The 17,943-nt window shown below is 54.3% G+C and overlaps 1 protein-coding gene across 1 annotated transcript; it reads left to right on the top strand.

Annotated features, from left to right (window-relative positions):
- The first annotated feature begins 2,622 nt into the window (after positions 1-2,622).
- On the top strand, positions 2,623-17,730 carry ANO9 (anoctamin 9). The gene is made up of 24 exons (XM_015630636.2): positions 2,623-3,197; positions 6,854-6,919; positions 7,115-7,231; positions 7,477-7,613; positions 7,897-7,946; positions 8,181-8,239; positions 8,449-8,531; positions 9,232-9,366; positions 9,467-9,563; positions 9,851-9,911; positions 10,786-10,868; positions 11,126-11,230; positions 11,928-12,092; positions 12,175-12,211; positions 12,697-12,808; positions 12,976-13,033; positions 13,206-13,303; positions 13,433-13,599; positions 14,026-14,178; positions 14,408-14,555; positions 15,006-15,116; positions 15,210-15,303; positions 15,400-15,512; positions 17,044-17,730. Exons 1-24 carry the CDS (start codon positions 3,192-3,194, stop codon positions 17,069-17,071), a joined length of 2,283 nt encoding a protein of 760 aa, XP_015486122.1. The 5' UTR covers positions 2,623-3,191; the 3' UTR covers positions 17,072-17,730.
- Positions 17,731-17,943: the final 213 nt, after the last annotated feature.

Below are 17,943 nucleotides of genomic sequence, written 5' to 3'. Positions count from 1 at the left end.
AGGGAGCAGGGTTAGACGGAATATCGGGAAGAAATCCTTCCCTGTGAGGGTGCTGGCACAGATTGCCCAGAGAAACTGTGGCTGCCCCATCCCTGGAAGTGTCCAAGGCCAGGTTGGACGAGGCTTGGAGCAACCTGGGATAGTGGAAGGTGTCAGGGCCCATGGCAGGGGGTAGGACTGGACAAGCTTTAAGGTCCCTTCCAATCCCAACCACCCCAGGATCCTCGGATTCTGTGGAATAACGGAGCTGGCCGCAGGAGGGCAGGAGCGGGCTGGGCGAGGAGCGGGCAGACCCCAGCGGAACACAGTTCTGGCATCGATAAAGGACGTTTCTGTCTGCTCCACAATTCCCCTCTCCAGCCTGAAACACTCTCCTGCACATCTCACGATGCTTTATAAGAGCTGGAGGCACCCACCTTGTTCCAAGAGATCACAGAATATCCCGAGTTGGAAAGGATCCCTAAGGATCAGCCAGTCCAACTCCTGCCCTGTGCAGCCACCCCAACAATCCCACCCTGTGCCTGAGAGCGTTGCCAAACGCCCCCCGAGCTCCGGCAGCCTTGGGGCCGTGACCATTCCCTGGGGAATCTGTTCCAGTGCCCGACCACCCTCTGGGTGAAGAACCTTTTCCTAATATCCAGTCTAAGCCTTCCCTGCTTGGAGTGAGCACCCAGTACTTTAATTACAAGCAGGGCTTCACCCCGAACCTCATCCTCTGCTCTAACGTATTGCCTGTAGCTCCGGGGATACCCACAGATCCAAACAGACCGAGACTGGGATGAAAACAACCCCAGCTTTATAAAAAGACACAGACATCTGCTGCCATTTTAGCACCTGAATGAGTGCCTTTGCACGCATGGAAGAGGAGCTCCCTGTCCAAAAGCATTGCTGCCAGGCGGGAGGTGGGCAGCCTGTATCCAGACACAGTGGTTTCACGCACAAAACCCTTCTGCAGTCTCCTCAGACGGGAATTACCATCTCTACATCCAGCCAGGACTAACAGGAGTGCTCCTGGAGCTTCTCTGCCAAAGCTCAGTGCAGGTCAAATCGCTGCCCACAGCAGCTGGAGTCCAGTGGGTTCAGGCGTGTGATCAACCCAGCAGCCACAGAGCTGATCACACCCAAAATAACTTCCTCTGCTCACACAGGGTTCGTGTGGCTCCCTCCCCAGTTTCAGTTTTTCCTGCTGCTGTCCTCAGCCCCAGACACCTGAGAGCAGCTAATGCAGAAGGGGAGGGAAGCACTGCAAGAGGGACATCAACTTGCTCACCTACCTTGCTGCAAATGCAGCTAAATCCTTCCCAGGCAAAACCAAATTCCTCCTAAACAGGAGCAGCAGCAGCAGCATGGTCTCCTCCAAGTGCCATGAAAGATGTTGCAGGGGTTGGATATACCTCAGGCAAAGCCAACCTGCAGACACAGACTCGCCTTCCCCGCTGGCTGGTGACATCCACAGGCTTTGGGAACTGCTGCTGGGTGCATGACCTTCTGGGCTGTCTGGAGAGCCAAGCCCTTCTCAGGAAGGAGAAGCAGGAGCGTGGGAGGAGTGCCCCAGCTGTTCCTCCCACAGGTAACCCTATTTCCCTGGAACAACGGCAGCGCTCCCATTGCAAAGGCCTTTGCCCTGCTGTCGGTGGAAAGCACCGTCTGACAGGGCTTCACTCTCTCTGGGTAAACACACACACTCTCCCAGAGATAAAGCATGTTTGCCGCTCCCAAGCCCATGGATCACCCCTGGATCACCCCTGGAAGGCTAAAGGTCTGCCCACACCTTGGTTTCACACACAGCGGGACATTGGGAAGACAACTCTTTTTTTTTTTTTCCCCCCTGATAATCACCAGGTCTGTTTTGGCACCTGTTCAAGGCACTTGGCAAAACCACAGGATGATGGTGGCTTAAGTGGGAGCACCACCCTGAAAATGCTGCCTGCCTTTCCTAGCAGGACACAGCTGGATTACCACCCCCAGGACTTGGTTTCTTTTATAGCAGCCCACAGGAATGCTGTTGGAGGGCACAAGGGAATCCAGAGCAGTTATTGACCCTTCTGTTATTCCCAGGAAATGCTCTTCTTATTTGAAAATAAAAGCAGCAAACTCCACCCCCACAACCTCCCCAGGAAACAAGTGTAAGGCAAGATCTGGCTTACACATAACATTTTCATTCACTTTTTATTATAAGAGTTATTCCCTGTTCCAAGCCATACGTCCAGATTTGAGTTGATTCCTTCCGCTCTGCTCAGGTGAAACCCTATCTGAACTTCTGCATCCAGCTCCAGGATCTCCAGCACAGGAAGGACATCAACCTGGAGAGAGTCCAGAGGAGAGACACCAAGTTGGTCAGAGGAATGGAGCAGCTCTGCCATGAGGAAAGGCTGAGAGGGTTAGGATTTTTCAGCCTGGAGAAGAGAAGGCTTTGGGGTAACCTGATTGCCCCTTCCAGTACCTGAACAGAGCCTGCAAGGAATTTGGAGAGGGGCTTTGGACAAGAGCCTGGAGTGACAGGATAAGGGGAAATGGCTTCCCACTGCCAGTGGGCAGGGTTAGATGGGATATTGGGAAGAAATTCTTCTCTGTGAGGGTGGTGAGGCCCTGGCACAGGCTGCCCAGAGAAGCTGTGGAAGTGTTCAAGGTCAGGCTGACAGCACTATTACACATGGGGGGAAATCAGCACACGACTCCCACAGCTGTTTTACCAACCAGTGAGATGTCAAGAGGAGATTTCTAGAGCTTTCCAAAACTTCTGTCAATAGCTCCTTTTGGCCAGTTTATGGCACCACTTGGGGATGTCACAGGCTACAGCACACGGCCCTGGCACCACGAGGGGCAGAGGGGAAAGCAGCGCGCTGGAGCTGGCAGGAGGAACTCGGCACTGTTACCTGCGCTGGGCGGTTCTGGGCTTGCCACTCCTCTGGGCGAGGGTGAAGGGCAGATCCCTCGCCTCCTCCTGATATCTGCCCACTGCCAGGCAGAGGCAGCTCCCTCCCAAAGCAGGCACAAGTGCCACACGGAAGTCACAGGCCGCTCGGTTCACGAGACCTCTGAGACCTCGGGCAAAGGAGCTGGGAAGGAAAATCACAGCGTGAGAGAGCCCAGGAGCCTCCAGCCCATCCTGCCCGCCAGCCCTCTCCTGAGGGATCTGCCCTGAGGGGCTCCAGGACAGAGGGTCACCGAGGAAGGCTCCCTGCTTCACCATGCAGGTAGGAACAGAAACTGCCCTGACATTCCCAGGATGCTGCTTTTCAGCACCTCTGAGCACCTGTGGCTTGGAAACACAGGATACACTAACCTCCAATCTCTACCACCCATCTGCTTTCAGCCTTTAAGGTACAAAATTCCTGCCACAAGCGTGTGACAGGGAAAGCAGGATGTGCTGCCGGTCCCATGCACCATCCCAAGGTGCAGTGGGGTCACACTGGCCCCACATGTTGGTCCCAGAGATCAGAGGTGCCAGAGCACAGATCAAAGAAGGATGGTATGGATGGAGTTTATGTAAACCTAGGAATGAGCACTGCAGAGGTGACAGCCCCAGGTGTTCCAGGAGCACCTGGAATACAGCATGGGCAGAGGGAGAGCTACGATCTTTTTCTTTCCTAACTTGGAAGAAGAGATGCAGGTTTTTGGGCTTTTTTCCTAGGAAAAGCCAGGCAAACACTCCAAATTTAGGGCAGGTAGTAAAGGTACAGGTCTGTCTGTCCAAGCAAAGGCTGTCCCACTTCTCAGGAAGCCATGGGCTAAGGTGGAAGTGCTCCAAGGGAAGCTGTGTAAGAAACATCCTGGAGATAAGAGCAATTTGATCATCTCAGTGTGGGTGACAGGAAACACCCAACCCCACACCAATCCATGACTGGAAAGGAAAACAAGGATGCCAGATCCTATCCACGTCCTTGTCCTGACTTACTCACATGGGTGACTCTGCACCCAGCCCAAGGGTGCCTGCAGCCAGTTCCCAAAAGGAACACTCAGGGCAGTGGGTTACCTGGCTGGGAACAAGGACCAATGATACACTTTGGAGCCACAGAAACTCTTTTCAGCATGGAAATCCCTGCTTCCCATTGTGCCAGTCACTTTTACACCTTTGTACAGTTGCACCTCCACATCCTGTTCCAAACACAGGGCAGGAAGGAGTGAAACTGAAACTGTCCTTCCTGAAAGCAGGGATAGAGCCCAGGGTTTGTACAACCACTGCAGAGTCTGGGTGGCCTTACCTGCACCTGATCCCACTGCCCTGTGAGGCCAGAGCACAGGTGCCACTGTCAGACAGTGTCCTTAATTCCCAGGAAAAAACAGTTGAGAGTAGCAGTGATCCAAAGTCCCTGCCTGCTGAAGCCATCCCTGCCCACACATCCCTGCCTTCCCATCAGGAGCTGCAGGGGCAGGACAAGGGGGATAGCTTCAAACTGCCAGAGGGCAGGGTTAGATGGGATATTGGGAAGAAATTCTTCCCCATGAGGGCGGTGAGGCCCTGGCACAGCTTGTCCTGAGAAGCTGTGGCTGTCCCATCCCTGGAAGTGTCCAACACCAGACTTGAAAAGCTTGGAGCAACCTGGGCCAGTGGAAGGTGTCCACACCCACAGCAGAAGGTGGAACTGGACAGGCTTTAAGGTCCCTTCCACCCAAGCCACTCTGGGATTCTGGGATTCTATGCACACACCATATGGCCCCAAAAGCAAGCTGGGCACCTGGATGGCAGTCTGAGCCCCAGCAGCCACTGGGATGAATCCGACACCCCATTTGTGAGCCCACCTTGGTAACCTCTCAGCCTCTTCCCAAGGAAGCAGATGTGCTGGCTGGGATGCTCCTATGCCCAAGCAGGACCGTGCCTGCAGGTGCTGGAATTGGGAGCTACCTGGGAACAGGTGTGATGCCAGCAGGTCCCTTCACCTCATCTTAAGCTTTATCGGGGACAGCAGCAGGAGAAAAAGTGTGCCAAGGTGGCATTAGGAACACCCCAAAATGTTCCCATACCCAAAGGATGGCTTCCCCTCCACATACATCCACAAGATCACAGGTGGCACTGGCAGGGAATTGCTGCAGGATGAGGCTGGTGCACATGCAGGCTGAGAGAAACCAGCCAAGCAGGAATGAGCTAATATGACAGCAGAGAGTGTGCCAGGCCAGATCCATGCCAGCATCGGAGTACTGGCAATGGGCAGATTCCTGAGAGGCTCCCACTCCCTCCCCTGTGCCCAGAGAGGGGCTCAGACTGGGATACAGGGAACTGCTCCACCCAGTCCTGCCCTGCAAACCTGGTTAGAACAGATGACAACACAAGAAGCCTCCCTTTGCCTCTTGTCATAAACTGGGGTACCTTTTATCTAAGAGAAGTTCTGTTTTTTATTACAGCAGCACCTCTGGGGGAAAGCATCCCTCTTCTCAAGCATTCCCACTTCTTGTCAGCCAGTCTCTTCATGGCTCTTGTGCTTTGGCTGATCCTGTGAGCAAGCATCTGGCAGAATATTTCAGCCCTTTCCTCATCTCGGCCCCTCTGTTCCCATGGCCTCATTCTCCAGTGAAAGCTCAGGATGCAGATCTTACATCAGGGCACAGTTACACCACCATGGCTCTGCTGCCAAGATTACGTCTGGAGGAACTCGTCTGGCTGGCGGCTCTTTTAGGTCACAGTGTCTCTGGTGACACCGAGTGACAATATCCCCATCCCTGGCAGCTCCTTCCCGCAGCTGCATCACCTTCCCTTGGGAACAGCAGTGTAACTGTTTGTGGGGACACATGACAAGTCACATCAAAGGGTGGAAAAAACCCCCACAGGGGCAGCTGATGGCTTAAGCTGAAAGAAAGCAGGGTTAGATGGGATACTGGGAAGAAAGTCGTCCCTGTGGGGGTGCTGAGGCCCTGGCACAGGTTGCCCAGAGAAGCTGTGGCTGCCCCATCCCTGGAAGTGTCCAAGACCAGGTTGGAGCATGAAGAACAGACTGGATGGGTGTGAAGGTCCTTTCCAACACAACATTCCAAGCAACATTCCATGATGCTTGCTTTGTGCTCCCCTACATCTGCACCCTTGGATGTCTGAGTGTAATTACCTGTAAACAGAAAGGTGGGAGCTGCACAGCCATCATCTCCAGAGCCACTGACACACAGGAGGGGAACAGGGAAAAGCCAGAGCTCAAGCAGTATTTGGACAACACTCTTAGGCACATGGATGCTTGGGGTGGTCCTGTGCAGGGCCAGCAGCTGGATATCCTTGTGAGTCCCTTCCAACTTGGGATATTCTATGATTTTATGATCAGCAGCTCATCCTCCCCTCTTTGTCCCTTGGCTGCAGCCTGAGGCATCCAAGTCGTTTTCCAAGAACTTTATTCACCTGCTTTCTGGCAGAGTTGTACCAGCCTCCAAGTGCCCATGCTCCACTCTCCCTGTACCTGAATTTAAAACTACCTTTCCCACCCTCCCCAAAAAGCCAGCAGTGCCCTATCTGATAGGAACATCTGACAAATGGAAAAGGCTGATTAAAGCCTGTAAAATCCACTGTAGCATGGAGAGAAAGGTGAACACTTCCCCAGCACATATGTCACACACAGCCAGTCAGGGCATGAGGTAAAAGAGCTGAGGGAGGTTTTTTCTCCTAATCCAGATCCCTCACAGCCCCAGGGCACTATGTACCAGAGGCTGCACACCCTCCCAGGGCAGCAGTCCCTGCAGCATTCCTAAACACAAATCCCTGGCTGGTTTAGGAAGACCCCAAACTGGTGATCAGGAGCATGTGGGAGAAGGTTTCACACAAGCCTCCTCTTACATTCCTCTCTGGGCATCTCTTCAAGGCTGCTGGAAGAGGAAAACACGGGATTTCCCAGGGAGCCTGCTGCAGCCTTCTCTTCACTAGTTTTCTTTTCACCAGGATGAAATTCTGCTGACTCCCCGCAGAGAATCTGCTGTTGAGGACATGGACCCCTTTGCCTCCCCGGTAAGCTCTGCTCCTTCTGCATCTGCAGCAAGCCCAGCCCAGCTCAGAGAGGGGAAAAATCCCCATTTCCCTTGCTCATTCCCAGTTCCCCTCTACAGAGCCACAATGAGAGTCCAAACCTCTGAGAGGCTGGAGCTGGGAAGGAGAGCTCTCAACTTTCCATCCCTAATAATTCCCTGCTGGTTTTGTGGGCAGAATGAAGAGAAATGGGATTTTGTCCTGGTGAGTGACATCCACGAAATGGGCAGTGAGAAGGAGATCAAGAGGAAGAAGTTTCTGGATGAGCTGAGCAAGAAGGGCTTCACCATCAAGGTGAGGGGCTGTAGGACGAAAAGGCAGCAGATATTTGGCCTGGCTTGGGCTCCTGCATCTCAGGAAATGGGAGAGGCCTGAACAATTGCACTGTTCACCACATCAGAGCTGGAAAATAACCCACTTGCTCAACCAGTGGAGAAAGACCCCAGCCCCAGGACTCACACAGCCCCCAGCCCTTCCAGCTCTGGCCCTTCCCTGCACCTCTGGCTCTGTTTTAACAGCCCTTCTCTTCCCCTCACCAGAAAATTGAGGACACAAAGCTCTTTTATGGAGTCCGTGCCCCGCAGCACATCTTCTGGAAATACCAGTGTCTCCTGACAAACCCCAACAGCAGGCAGCAAAACTCCAGTGCTCACCAGGATGTCCCAGTGACCACCAGGTGGGTGCTGAGCTGATTTCCAGCCTCCTGTACTCACTCTTCTCCACAAAAGCATCCATTTTCCAGCTCAGTTCACAGATGTGCCAGGCTTTCTATTTTCCACAGAACATTCCTTCACCTCCCACGTACAAAGCTGATGGCTTCTCACTGCCCACATTTCTCCCTCCCTTGCTTCCCTGGATTTTAGTGCACACCTTCCCCTTTCTCTGTCCTGTTTTCCTCAGCCATACAACACAAGTCTGTATCCCAGAGCAGCCCTTAAGCAGAGTTTCTCCTTGTTCAGGATACGGGTCGTACACTTCATCCTGCAGAACACTGTGACGTCTGACCTAGGTAAGGGAACGGGGATCACGGGGGTGATGCTCAGCCTGCATCTGCAGGAAAAATCCTGGGCACTGGCATCCCAGCTGCCTTGCTATCCTGGGGAGAATAGAAAAGGGGGGAACTCAAGTCAATTTGCTGTTGCGTCCAGAGGCTGGGAGATTTGGACTGCAGGAACTAGCAGTTCCTCTTCTCCATCTCCCCAGATCCCTAAGCCTAACCCTGTCCCTTCTGCTCTGCTCCCAGAGAAGCTGCATGATCTGATGAAGAAGAAGGTGTTTGAGGCAGCCTTTCCCTTGCACAAGGTGAGGCCAAGCACACAGTGCCTGGGAGGAAAATCCAGGAGAGATGGAGGAGCAGGATGGGGTGGGGGAGACCAGTGGGTGACCGGGGCTGCACCAAGAGCTCACTGGGTGAAAGGCATGGCAAAGCTGCTGGCACCTGCCTTGGAGCTGTGTAGGGCTTTAAGGGTGCCCTGATGTTCCTGCATCCAACCAACTTCTCTGCTCTCCAGAAAGAAGACATAAGGGAAATACTAAAGAAGAAGTGGGCTCGCTGGAGAGTTCTCTTTAAGGAGCAGCCAATTGAGGAGATCAGGTAACACAGGCTCAAGAGGCAGATTTTTCTAACCAAGTGGTCCTACCTGAAACCCAGAGAGCTCAGTGCCTTTTGCCAGGCTCCTGCACTGTCTTAAAAATCATTAGTGCTCAAAAACACTGGGCTGCCTCTGCAGCTTCCAGAGTTCTTAGCCTGAGGGTTATCCCTGTGGCTCTGAGCTCCATCTGCTAATCCTGAAGCATGAAACAACCCCCACGTCTGTGCAGACTTTAATGAACATGTTTGGTTTTCAGACACATTCAGAAGGCAGGAGAGGTGGGAATGGAGCATCAGTGCTGCACAGCCAGCCCAAGGCTGAACTCGGGGCAGTAAAGGCAACATGGGGCTCCTACAACCACATGAAATCCCAGGAAAGAGCACAGCTCTCGTCTTGGAAAACCAACTCCGTAGCCAGGGGCGGAAGGGCAAAAAGAACGTGGTACTTCATAAACCTGCCAAGGGGCTCTGGTAGAGAGGAGAGATCTTAAAATAGAGGTGCACCTCTGACAGCTGGCAAGAAGTTAATTCCTCTGGGATACAGGGCTCCCCGTCCCTCAGTCAGTAGGTCATTTCTTATCCGTGACTCCAACCCGCTCCCCATGCCATAAAAACTGAGATACTGCCACCACGGGCATTTTCTAGTGACTCCCAACATCTGATCTCCTTTCTGGCTGTAATCCCAGCTCACCTTTCCTCCTAGGTGCTATTTTGGAGAGAAGGTGGCCTTGTACTTCGCCTGGCTGGGCTGGTACACCTACCTGCTGGTCTTCGCTGCCCTGGCTGGGCTGGCAACCGTCGCAGCTGGGGCTACTGTTTTCAGTTCCAGCCAGGTGAGGTAAGGCCCTTGGGAATGCCAAATGTACACCCCATTCAGCTCTGCAGGTGGCTCTGAGGAACCCTTGTCCCCCTTGGCTTCTCTTCCTCCTTTCTTCCAGCAAGGAGATCTGTGATGCCAACAACACCATCATGTGCCCGCTCTGTGACCAGAATTGCTCGTTCTGGGTTCTCTCAGACACCTGCACCTACGCCAAGGTAGGGAACCCCCTTTCCAGGGCAGGCTTGAGGTAAAGAATGGGGAAAACACTCCCAGCTCAGGCTGCTCCCACACCACTAAGAAGAAACCCCACTCCAGATCACAGTCTCCATCATCACCATGGAATATTTTACCAGTGACAAGCCCCAGTGTCCATCACTTTCCTGCATTTTGCCCTCCTGTAGCACCTTTACCTGTCTCAGGGGAGGTGAGCATGGCAAGACCCCGAGGTGCCACAGCCTCTGCACCTCAGTGCCCCACCACACTCTTCCTTCATCTCTTCCAGGTCACTCACATGATTGATAATGAGGCCACGGTGGTGTTTGCCATTTTCATGGCCATCTGGGGTAGGTGTCCATGCCTGGGTACCCAGCACATGTGGTTGGGAGAGGGAGCAGAAGGTGAAAAATGGGACACCAACATAGCTTCACCCTTTGCAGGGAGTTTTGTATCTCCTTCCAGAGCCTTCAGCTCCCCTTCCAGACACAGCAAGAGACAAAACTATCCTGCTGATATCCTCCAGCTCCCCAAATATTCCTTACCTGAAGCTTGTTCTACCTGAAGCTTCCGCTCAGCATAGCCTCCCCAAAGGCACCCAGCAATTTCCTAGCAGCTGCCTGTAAATGGTTACAACCACAGGAAGGAGGGGCCTCCAGACTCCTCCTCCACCTCCCCAAACCTCTGTACAGCTTCTAACTTGCTATGGAATGATGGGATCCCATCGCTGCCATAGTTGCACACTCATCTGGCTTTTCCATGGCCCTTTCCTTGACCAGCCACCACAGGAGTGGGTCGGGTGTCCCACCTGCAAAGCCACAGCACAGTTCTGACTGTGTCCATGGGCTGGGTCACACAGGGACATAATCAGGAGCATCAATCCAATTAACATAAGGGGTGGTTGGAAGTGGAGAGGTATAGCCTCGCCAGGGTGCAGCGCAGGGACACCCATTGCACCTGAAAAGTGACTTATACCTAATTCCCTACGGACACTAGACCAGCCCAGTGAAAGCTCACTTGCACCATCCCCGTTCCCTCACTGCTGCCTGTCCAGGGCCCTTCCAGGTCACCAAGGTGCAGAGGGGACTCCCTGTCCTTCATGGCCCAAGGGCAGTCCAGGCTGGTTTGCCATCAGGTTGGATGTGATGTGACTCTTTGGGAGACAGAAGAGTGGCTTTCAGAGCCATTTCTGAGTGTCACCGCAATTTCTCCTTCCCAATCCAGCCACTGTATTCCTGGAGCTGTGGAAGAGGGAGAGAGCCACTGTGGCCATCAACTGGGACCTGTACGGGTGGGATGAGGAAGAGGTGAGGACATCATCTTTCTTGCTTGGTGCTTCCCTTTTCAGAGCAGGAGTCACTTAGACCTAGAAAAGACACATCAGAGGGATCCCTTGCCCAGACTGAACTCAGGCTTGGCCACACTCTTGTGGGTTGGGTGCGCACCTCTGCCCTTCTCCAGCACTGCTTATCCCATATGTCCACTGACCCAAGGGGATAAAGCACTGCTGGGTCCTTTCTTTCCCATTTCTTTCCCATTTTTAATTTTATTTTTTTTGTTAAAGGAGGAGCTGGCTCTGCAGCTGATCAATAACTCTCAGCACGAGCCCCGGCTGTACCAGCACTCCTACTTGCGCAGCACCATCGTCCTCGTCTTGGCTGTGCTGATGGTACGTGCCCGGTGACAATGGGAACCTTTGGTTTAAGGGTGCATGGACCAAAGGAGCAAAGGCACAGACCAGGTTTTTAGGGCAGTTCCATGCCCATCACAAGGATCCTGGAGCCTCCTCATGCTCACACCTGTGCTGATGGCAGGGCCACCCACCCTTCAGGGACATGGGCTGAAGGCTGTGCTCTTGCAGTGTGGATCAAGGCAGTGACACAGAGGGCAGGAAGAGGCAAATCCCAATGCGTTTGTCCCCACTGTGGGTCAGTAGAGACTGGTTCAGGTGGAGACATAGAATCCTGGAATTACAGAATGTTAAGGGTTGGAAGGGACCTTACCTAGTCCCAAGCCCCGTGCCATGGGGAGGAACACCTCCCACTACCCCAGGTTGCTCAAGGCCTTGTCCCACCTGACCTTGGACACTGTCAAGGCTGGGGCATTTGCAACATCCCTGTTCCAGTATCTCCCCACCCTCACAGGAAAGAATTTCTTCCTAAAATCCAGCCTAAATTTCCCCTCTTTCAGCTTGTACCCGTTACTCCTTGTCCTGTCGCTACATCCACCTCACAGGCTTGTCGGCCTCCGCTGAAGGGTGCTGGTTTGCCTTTGAGGCCACATCCAGGGCCCTGCTGAGGGGGCCATCAGGTGCAATAGAGCACATGCCCTCGGTGGCTCCTGACCCCTCCTCTCCCTCTCCACAGATCGTGGTGCTGATCGGCATCGCCCACGCACTCGTCATCTACCGGGCGGTGGCCATGGCACTGTTCACACAGAGCGAAGTGAACCTGCTGAGCAAGCACGCCGACACCATCGCCGTGATGACGGGGGCCGTGCTGCACTACGTCACCATCGTCATCATGACCAAGGTGAGGAGCCACAGGGGATGTCTGGCAGGATTTCTCCATGGCCAGCCCTGCCCCCTGCTCATCATATCCCTCTGTCCCGCAGGTCAACTGGCAAGTGGCCCTCTTCCTCTGCAGCCTGGGTAAGGGAAATGGGGTGTGTCCCACCTGCAGCACCCTTTTGTCCCTGAGCACAGCCAGCCTCCCAACCCCTTCCCTCCCTCCACCAGCACAAGGCAGCTTCCAGGCAGCTCCAGACAGGGAGGCCAGCAGCCACCCAGCACACACCTGTGGCCCACATGCTGTCCCACAGCCAGCTTTGCAGGGACAGTCACCCGACAGGGCTGAGACCTGGCATGAGCAGGAAGCCACCCCAGCTCCTGGAGATGTCACAACATGGATTTCCTCCCAGCTCTAAGGCCCCTTCTCCCCCAGTTCATGGCTCTGAGGGACCTCCCTGCTTGGCTGGAATCACATCCATCAGAGGGCTCAGGTGGAAGGCAGGGAAGGCTTCACAAGGGGCAGACACACCCTCTGGACCTCCAGAGCTGTGGTGGTACCCATGGAGGGGCAGGGCAAGGTCCCACTGCTCTATGACCAAGCCCCTGGGCACTTCTCTCTTTCCTAGAGAAACCACGGACCTTCTCTGAGCAGGAGAACAACTTCACTGTGAAGATCTTCATCTTCCAGTTCTTCACAAACTTCTCCTCGCTCATCTACATCGCCTTCTTCCTGGGACGGTGAGTGGAGAACACAGGGCATCCAGGGTTTGGGATGAATGCTCCCAAATCTCCCCAGGGTGTATGGACAGCCCAGCCCCTCTGCCCTTCCCACCATGCACAAGGACCCCATTTGGGACTCGGGAGGTCCATGACCCCATAAGTATCACTGTTGCTTTCTTGCTTAGGATCAATGGCCACCCAGGGCACTACGTGCGCATTGCTGGCCACTGGAGGCTGGAGGAGGTGAGGCACTCACTCTCTGACCCCACGAACAACTCCTCCTCTTCCTTTCCCTACTACACAGAGAAACTCTGGGAAGCCCAGCTTTCTCCCATAGCACCTGCCAAAGGGTCCCTCAGGCCCACCCACCCAGCCTGCTTGCAGGGCACAACCCCTGTCCTGTTGTCCCCTCCAGTGCCACCCCAGCGGCTGCATCACTGACCTCTTCATCCAGATGGCTGTCATCATGCTGCTCAAGCAGACCATCAGCAACATCATGGAGTATCTCATCCCGTAAGCTTCCCACACTGATACTTCCCAGAGATCAACCCTGGTCTTTTTCCTTTTCCTCTACCTCCAAGGATGTGCTGGCAGCAGCCCAGCCCCGCAGGCAGCCACACAAATCCCTCTCTCCCACTGCAGCTGGGTATCCCACCAGCTACGGAAGAAGAAGAAGTCCCCCAGGAAGAGAAGTGTGATGTTAGGAGAGGAGGAGGAGGCAGAGGACCCCTGCAAAAGACAGTGGCTGAACAACTACGAACTCAACGAGGTCAACGTCTTCAGCTTGTTCAATGAGTACTTGGAGATAGGTACGTGGAGCAGATCCATGTGCACACCTTGGCTGGGGAGGGACAGATGCCAGGGAGTCCATACACAGGCAAGGAGCCACAACTCCACACCATGCCCTGCTCTGAGAGCCCTGGGACACCAAGATCATTTCCAAAACAGAGAGCAGGAAACTATGCTAGCTTTTGGCCCTGCTTTGGACCTTCCTCTCCTTCCAGGGCCACGGCTGTAACCCCAGGGTGTGCCTGTGCCTGACTGGCTCAACTATCCCCACAGATCCCATTCTCTGACAGCCCTGTGAGAGCTGGGTGTTCCCAAGACGTGGCTATCTCCCCCTTCCACCCCTGCAAACCCCTCTGAGCCAAGCCACAAAGCAGGACAAACCCAGACAGAGGGGGACGTCCCCTCTGCAGTGGATTCACACCAGCACCTGGTGTTTCCCCCTCCAGTGATCCAGTACAGCTTCACCACCATCTTCGTGGCAGCCTTCCCCCTGGCCCCGCTGCTGGCCCTCATCAACAACATCATCGAGATCCACATGGACGCCATCAAGATGATGCGGCTGCGCCGGCGCATGGTGCCCAGAAAGGCCAAGGACATCGGTGAGAGGGGTCCTGCAGCACCAGGCTGAGCCCTTGAGCACCCCATGGCCATGGGACAGCGCAGGGAGAGCCACGAGTCGGAGAAGGACAAGCTGCTTCAGACTCTGCCAGAGGCTGAAGGGCAGCTTGGAGGCTCCTTCCTTGACCTGGCCATGCTAAAGGTGTCCCTGAGCTGGAATGGTGGCAGAGAGCTGGCAGAGGGACCTCACCGGCTGCTCCTCTTCCACAGGGATCTGGCTGCAGGTCCTAGAGGCCATCGGCACCCTGGCTGTCATTGGGAATGGGCTGGTGATCGCCATCACCTCCGACTTCATCCCTGTGCAGGTCTACAAGTACATGTACAGCCCCTGCACAAGGGAGAACCACACCAGCATGGAGTGAGTTCAATTCCAAGACAGTCCCTGTCCACAGCATCCCCACGGCCCTGTCCCCACAGCTGTGTCCCCTCCTGCCTCAGTGCCACCACTGCAGGAGCATGAGACAGCTGAGCTGTCCCCCAGAGTGAGGTTGGGGGAAAAGGAGAGCAGAGGAACATTCCCACAAGGCATTGTCACATCATCCCTGTGGTGGGTAAACGGACTGGAAAGGGAAGTGTGTAATATTGGAGGCTACCGGATTCCCAGGATGCAGGCACATGCTCTCTCCTGCCCTCCCCCCATTCCTCCAAGCCTTGGCTGACTGGCCCAGTTCACTCAAACACGACACAAGCCTCTGAGCCCTCCATTTCCACCAGGCTTTGTGAAAGTGGGCAGTGAGAGCCCTAGGAGGGTTCTGCTTCCCCAGAACAGGAGAGTACAGTCCATGCTCAACCCAGTCCTTCCCCACAGCTGTTCCACCGGCTACATCAACAACAGCCTCTCCATATTCCACATCCAGGACTTCGAGCCCCACACCAAGGTGCTGCCAGAATTTAATGGGGTCCAGATTAAGGAGTGCAGGTAAGAGCAGCCCCTGCCAGCCCCTGCCCCTCACCTTGACATCCAGGCCAGAATGGAATAGCCTTGGCTGGCACCGACGGAGCTGTGCTGCAGGTACCGGGACTACCGGAACGCTGATGACTACACCTACACCATCCAGTTCTGGCACATCTTCGCAGCCCGGCTCGCTTTCCTCATCCTCTTCGAGGTGAGCACCCAGGGAGGCAGGAGAGGGCTGGAAAAGGGGTTGGATCTGTGCCTCATGCCCAGGCTGGGAGGCCTTGACTGTCTTTGCTTCCCACAGCACGTGGCTCTGTGCGTAAAGCTGATCGCAGCCTGGTACATCCCCGATGTCCCCCAGAAGGTCAAGAATCAAATTCTGAGGGAAAAACACAGTAATCTCCGTGATGAACTGAGGTGGGTGATGCCCTGGAAGGTGTCAGGGGTTGTCAGGTTTCAAGATCTGTCTGCTCTGGAGCCGCTTTTCCTTCAGAAAAAGAAAAGCTCTAAGTGTAAGCATGAACTGATTTTGCCTAGGGAAGGACTTTTCCCAGGTTTTCCATCTAAACTCTGTTTAAAGAGAAAGGATTAAGTATTTCAGTGGGAAACAGAACCATTTTGTACTTCTGCAACAAACCCCTGTGCTGCTGTCCTATAGTGACTAAGCTGTGCTCTGGGAAGAGCTCATCCCGACCTCCCTCCATGGCCACCTATAATCCCAGCTGCCACCCATAATCCCAATGGGAGCAGAGAGCAGGGTTCAGGAAACACCTGCCACAGCTGGGCAGAGGAGAGAAAAAATTAACAAAGGGTTCATGAGTTGAGATAAAGACCTGGAGAAAACACTCCAAGGGCAAAACAGGCTCAACTTAGAAGTACAAAGTGAATTTATTACTAACAAAATCAGAGGATGATAATGAGAAGTAAAATAAGCCCTTAAAAACACCTTTTCTTCCCCCAACCATTCCCTCCTTCCCACTGACAGTGCAGGGGACAGGGCATGGGGGTTTTGGTCAGTTTGTCACCCAAGGCTTTCTTGTGCTGCTCCAGGAGAGGAGTCCTTTCCCACAGGAGAGAGTTCTCTGCAACCCTCTCCACCATGGCTCCAATTACACAAGCATGAGTCCTCCCAAAACTACTGCAACGTGAGTCCCTCTCATGGGCACACAGTCCTCCCAAAACTGCTGCAGTGTGGGTCACTCTTCTATTTATCCCTCAAGGAAAGGCTGCTCCAGCCTGGAAGCAGGGTCACCTTCTCCACCAGATTTCTCAGTAGATCACAGCCCCCTCCAGGCATCCACCCACTCCAGCCTGGGCACCCCCCACCACGGGCTGCAGGTGGATTTCTGCATCCCCCATGGATCCCCATGGGCTGCAGGGGCACAGCTGCTTCACCATGGTCATCACCATGGCCTGCAGAGGAATCTCGGTTCTGGTGCCTGGAATGCCTCCTCCCCCTCCTGCTGCACTGCCCTTGGTGTCACCATGTTGTTTCCCTCGCATGTTCTCACCTCCTCCTCTCCCTCTGGCTAGTAAAAACACCTGTGCCCCTTTTTGTTTTCATTTCCTTCTTAAATACATTGTCACAGAGGCATAATCAACACCTCTAATTGGTCCAGCCTTGGCCAGCAGCATGTCCATCTTCCAGAGCATCAGGGACTGGCTCTGCCAGACATGGTGGAAGCTTCCAGCAGGTTCTCACAGAAGTCACCTCTGTGCACCCCCGCTACCAAAAACCAGGCTGTGCAAAACCATCCCAACACCACACTGTCACAGCTTTCCTTTTCTGCCTTCCTATTGACTGTGGGATTCCCCACAAACAGGGGTTTTCCACAAACAGCCTGTCATCCTTTCTCCATCTGTTTTGGAGAAGAGGCCCTATTCCTACTCAGAGTGTTTTTCCACACTTCCCAACTCAGTTTCCAATGCCTCTCTCCTCTCTCCCCAGCATGATGGAATACTCCACCGAGGTGTAGCCACCGCTCACCAAGGAGAAGGAGAACATGGACTCGAGCCCCTTTCCCAGCCTGGCAGTGCCAGGGGTGCCAGATGAGCCCCACGACACGGTGCCACATGTCCCATCTGGGACTGAGCTGGACTTGAGCTGGGAAGTGATGACAAAACAGTGGCTTCACAGGAGCAGACTGCTTTCCAACTTGGGAAGGAAGGATGCTAGTGCAGAGCCGGGATGTGCCTCCCTAGCACGGGGAGTGGCTGGGACAGAGCTGTGGTGCTGGGGACAAACCCAGGGGCAGCACCCGGCTTCTGGGCTGCAGGAGATGACCTGGGTCCTTGTCACTCACTTCCTTAAGCACAGGAAACACCACGTACCTCATTCCAGGCTCCCTCTCCAGCCCTTATTTTGTACTTTGGCCTTGGCCTCTTTTTCCACTGCCTTCCCTGACCTCCTCACTCTCGCACCACTGGGGAACTTGAGGCCCTCTTTCACCAAACTCCTCCCCAGCATGACTCTCACATGGCTCCAGCTCTGCCCTGCTGTCTCCATGGACATTGGAAACATGCCGTTGTTATCTTGTGTTTAGCTCCGGGCTCAGCTGGGTCCTGAGACTCGTTCCTGGCTCAGCTGCCACCAGCCATCGGTAAATAAACACAACATCCACATGGAGACACAGACCATCAGCTGCTGCCTGGTATTGCTCCTGCCTTCCTCTTCTGCCATCCCAAATCATCCCCCAAAACCTTTCCTTGTCTTAGTGAGGACAATCACAGTAGGTGGGAGCTGTGCCCACTCCAAGGGCTGTGTGGGAGCTGGCTGGTGGGACACCAGGATTTGGCCATGAACAGTGGGAACACAGCCTGGTAAATGTGCCGGGATAATGGAAATACC

This window comes from Parus major, chromosome 5 (assembly GCF_001522545.3).
Source record: "Parus major isolate Abel chromosome 5, Parus_major1.1, whole genome shotgun sequence".
Lineage (NCBI taxonomy): Eukaryota > Metazoa > Chordata > Aves > Passeriformes > Paridae > Parus > Parus major.
The sequence above is the reverse complement of the archived record's forward strand: the minus strand, read 5'-3'. Positions and strand labels throughout refer to the sequence as shown.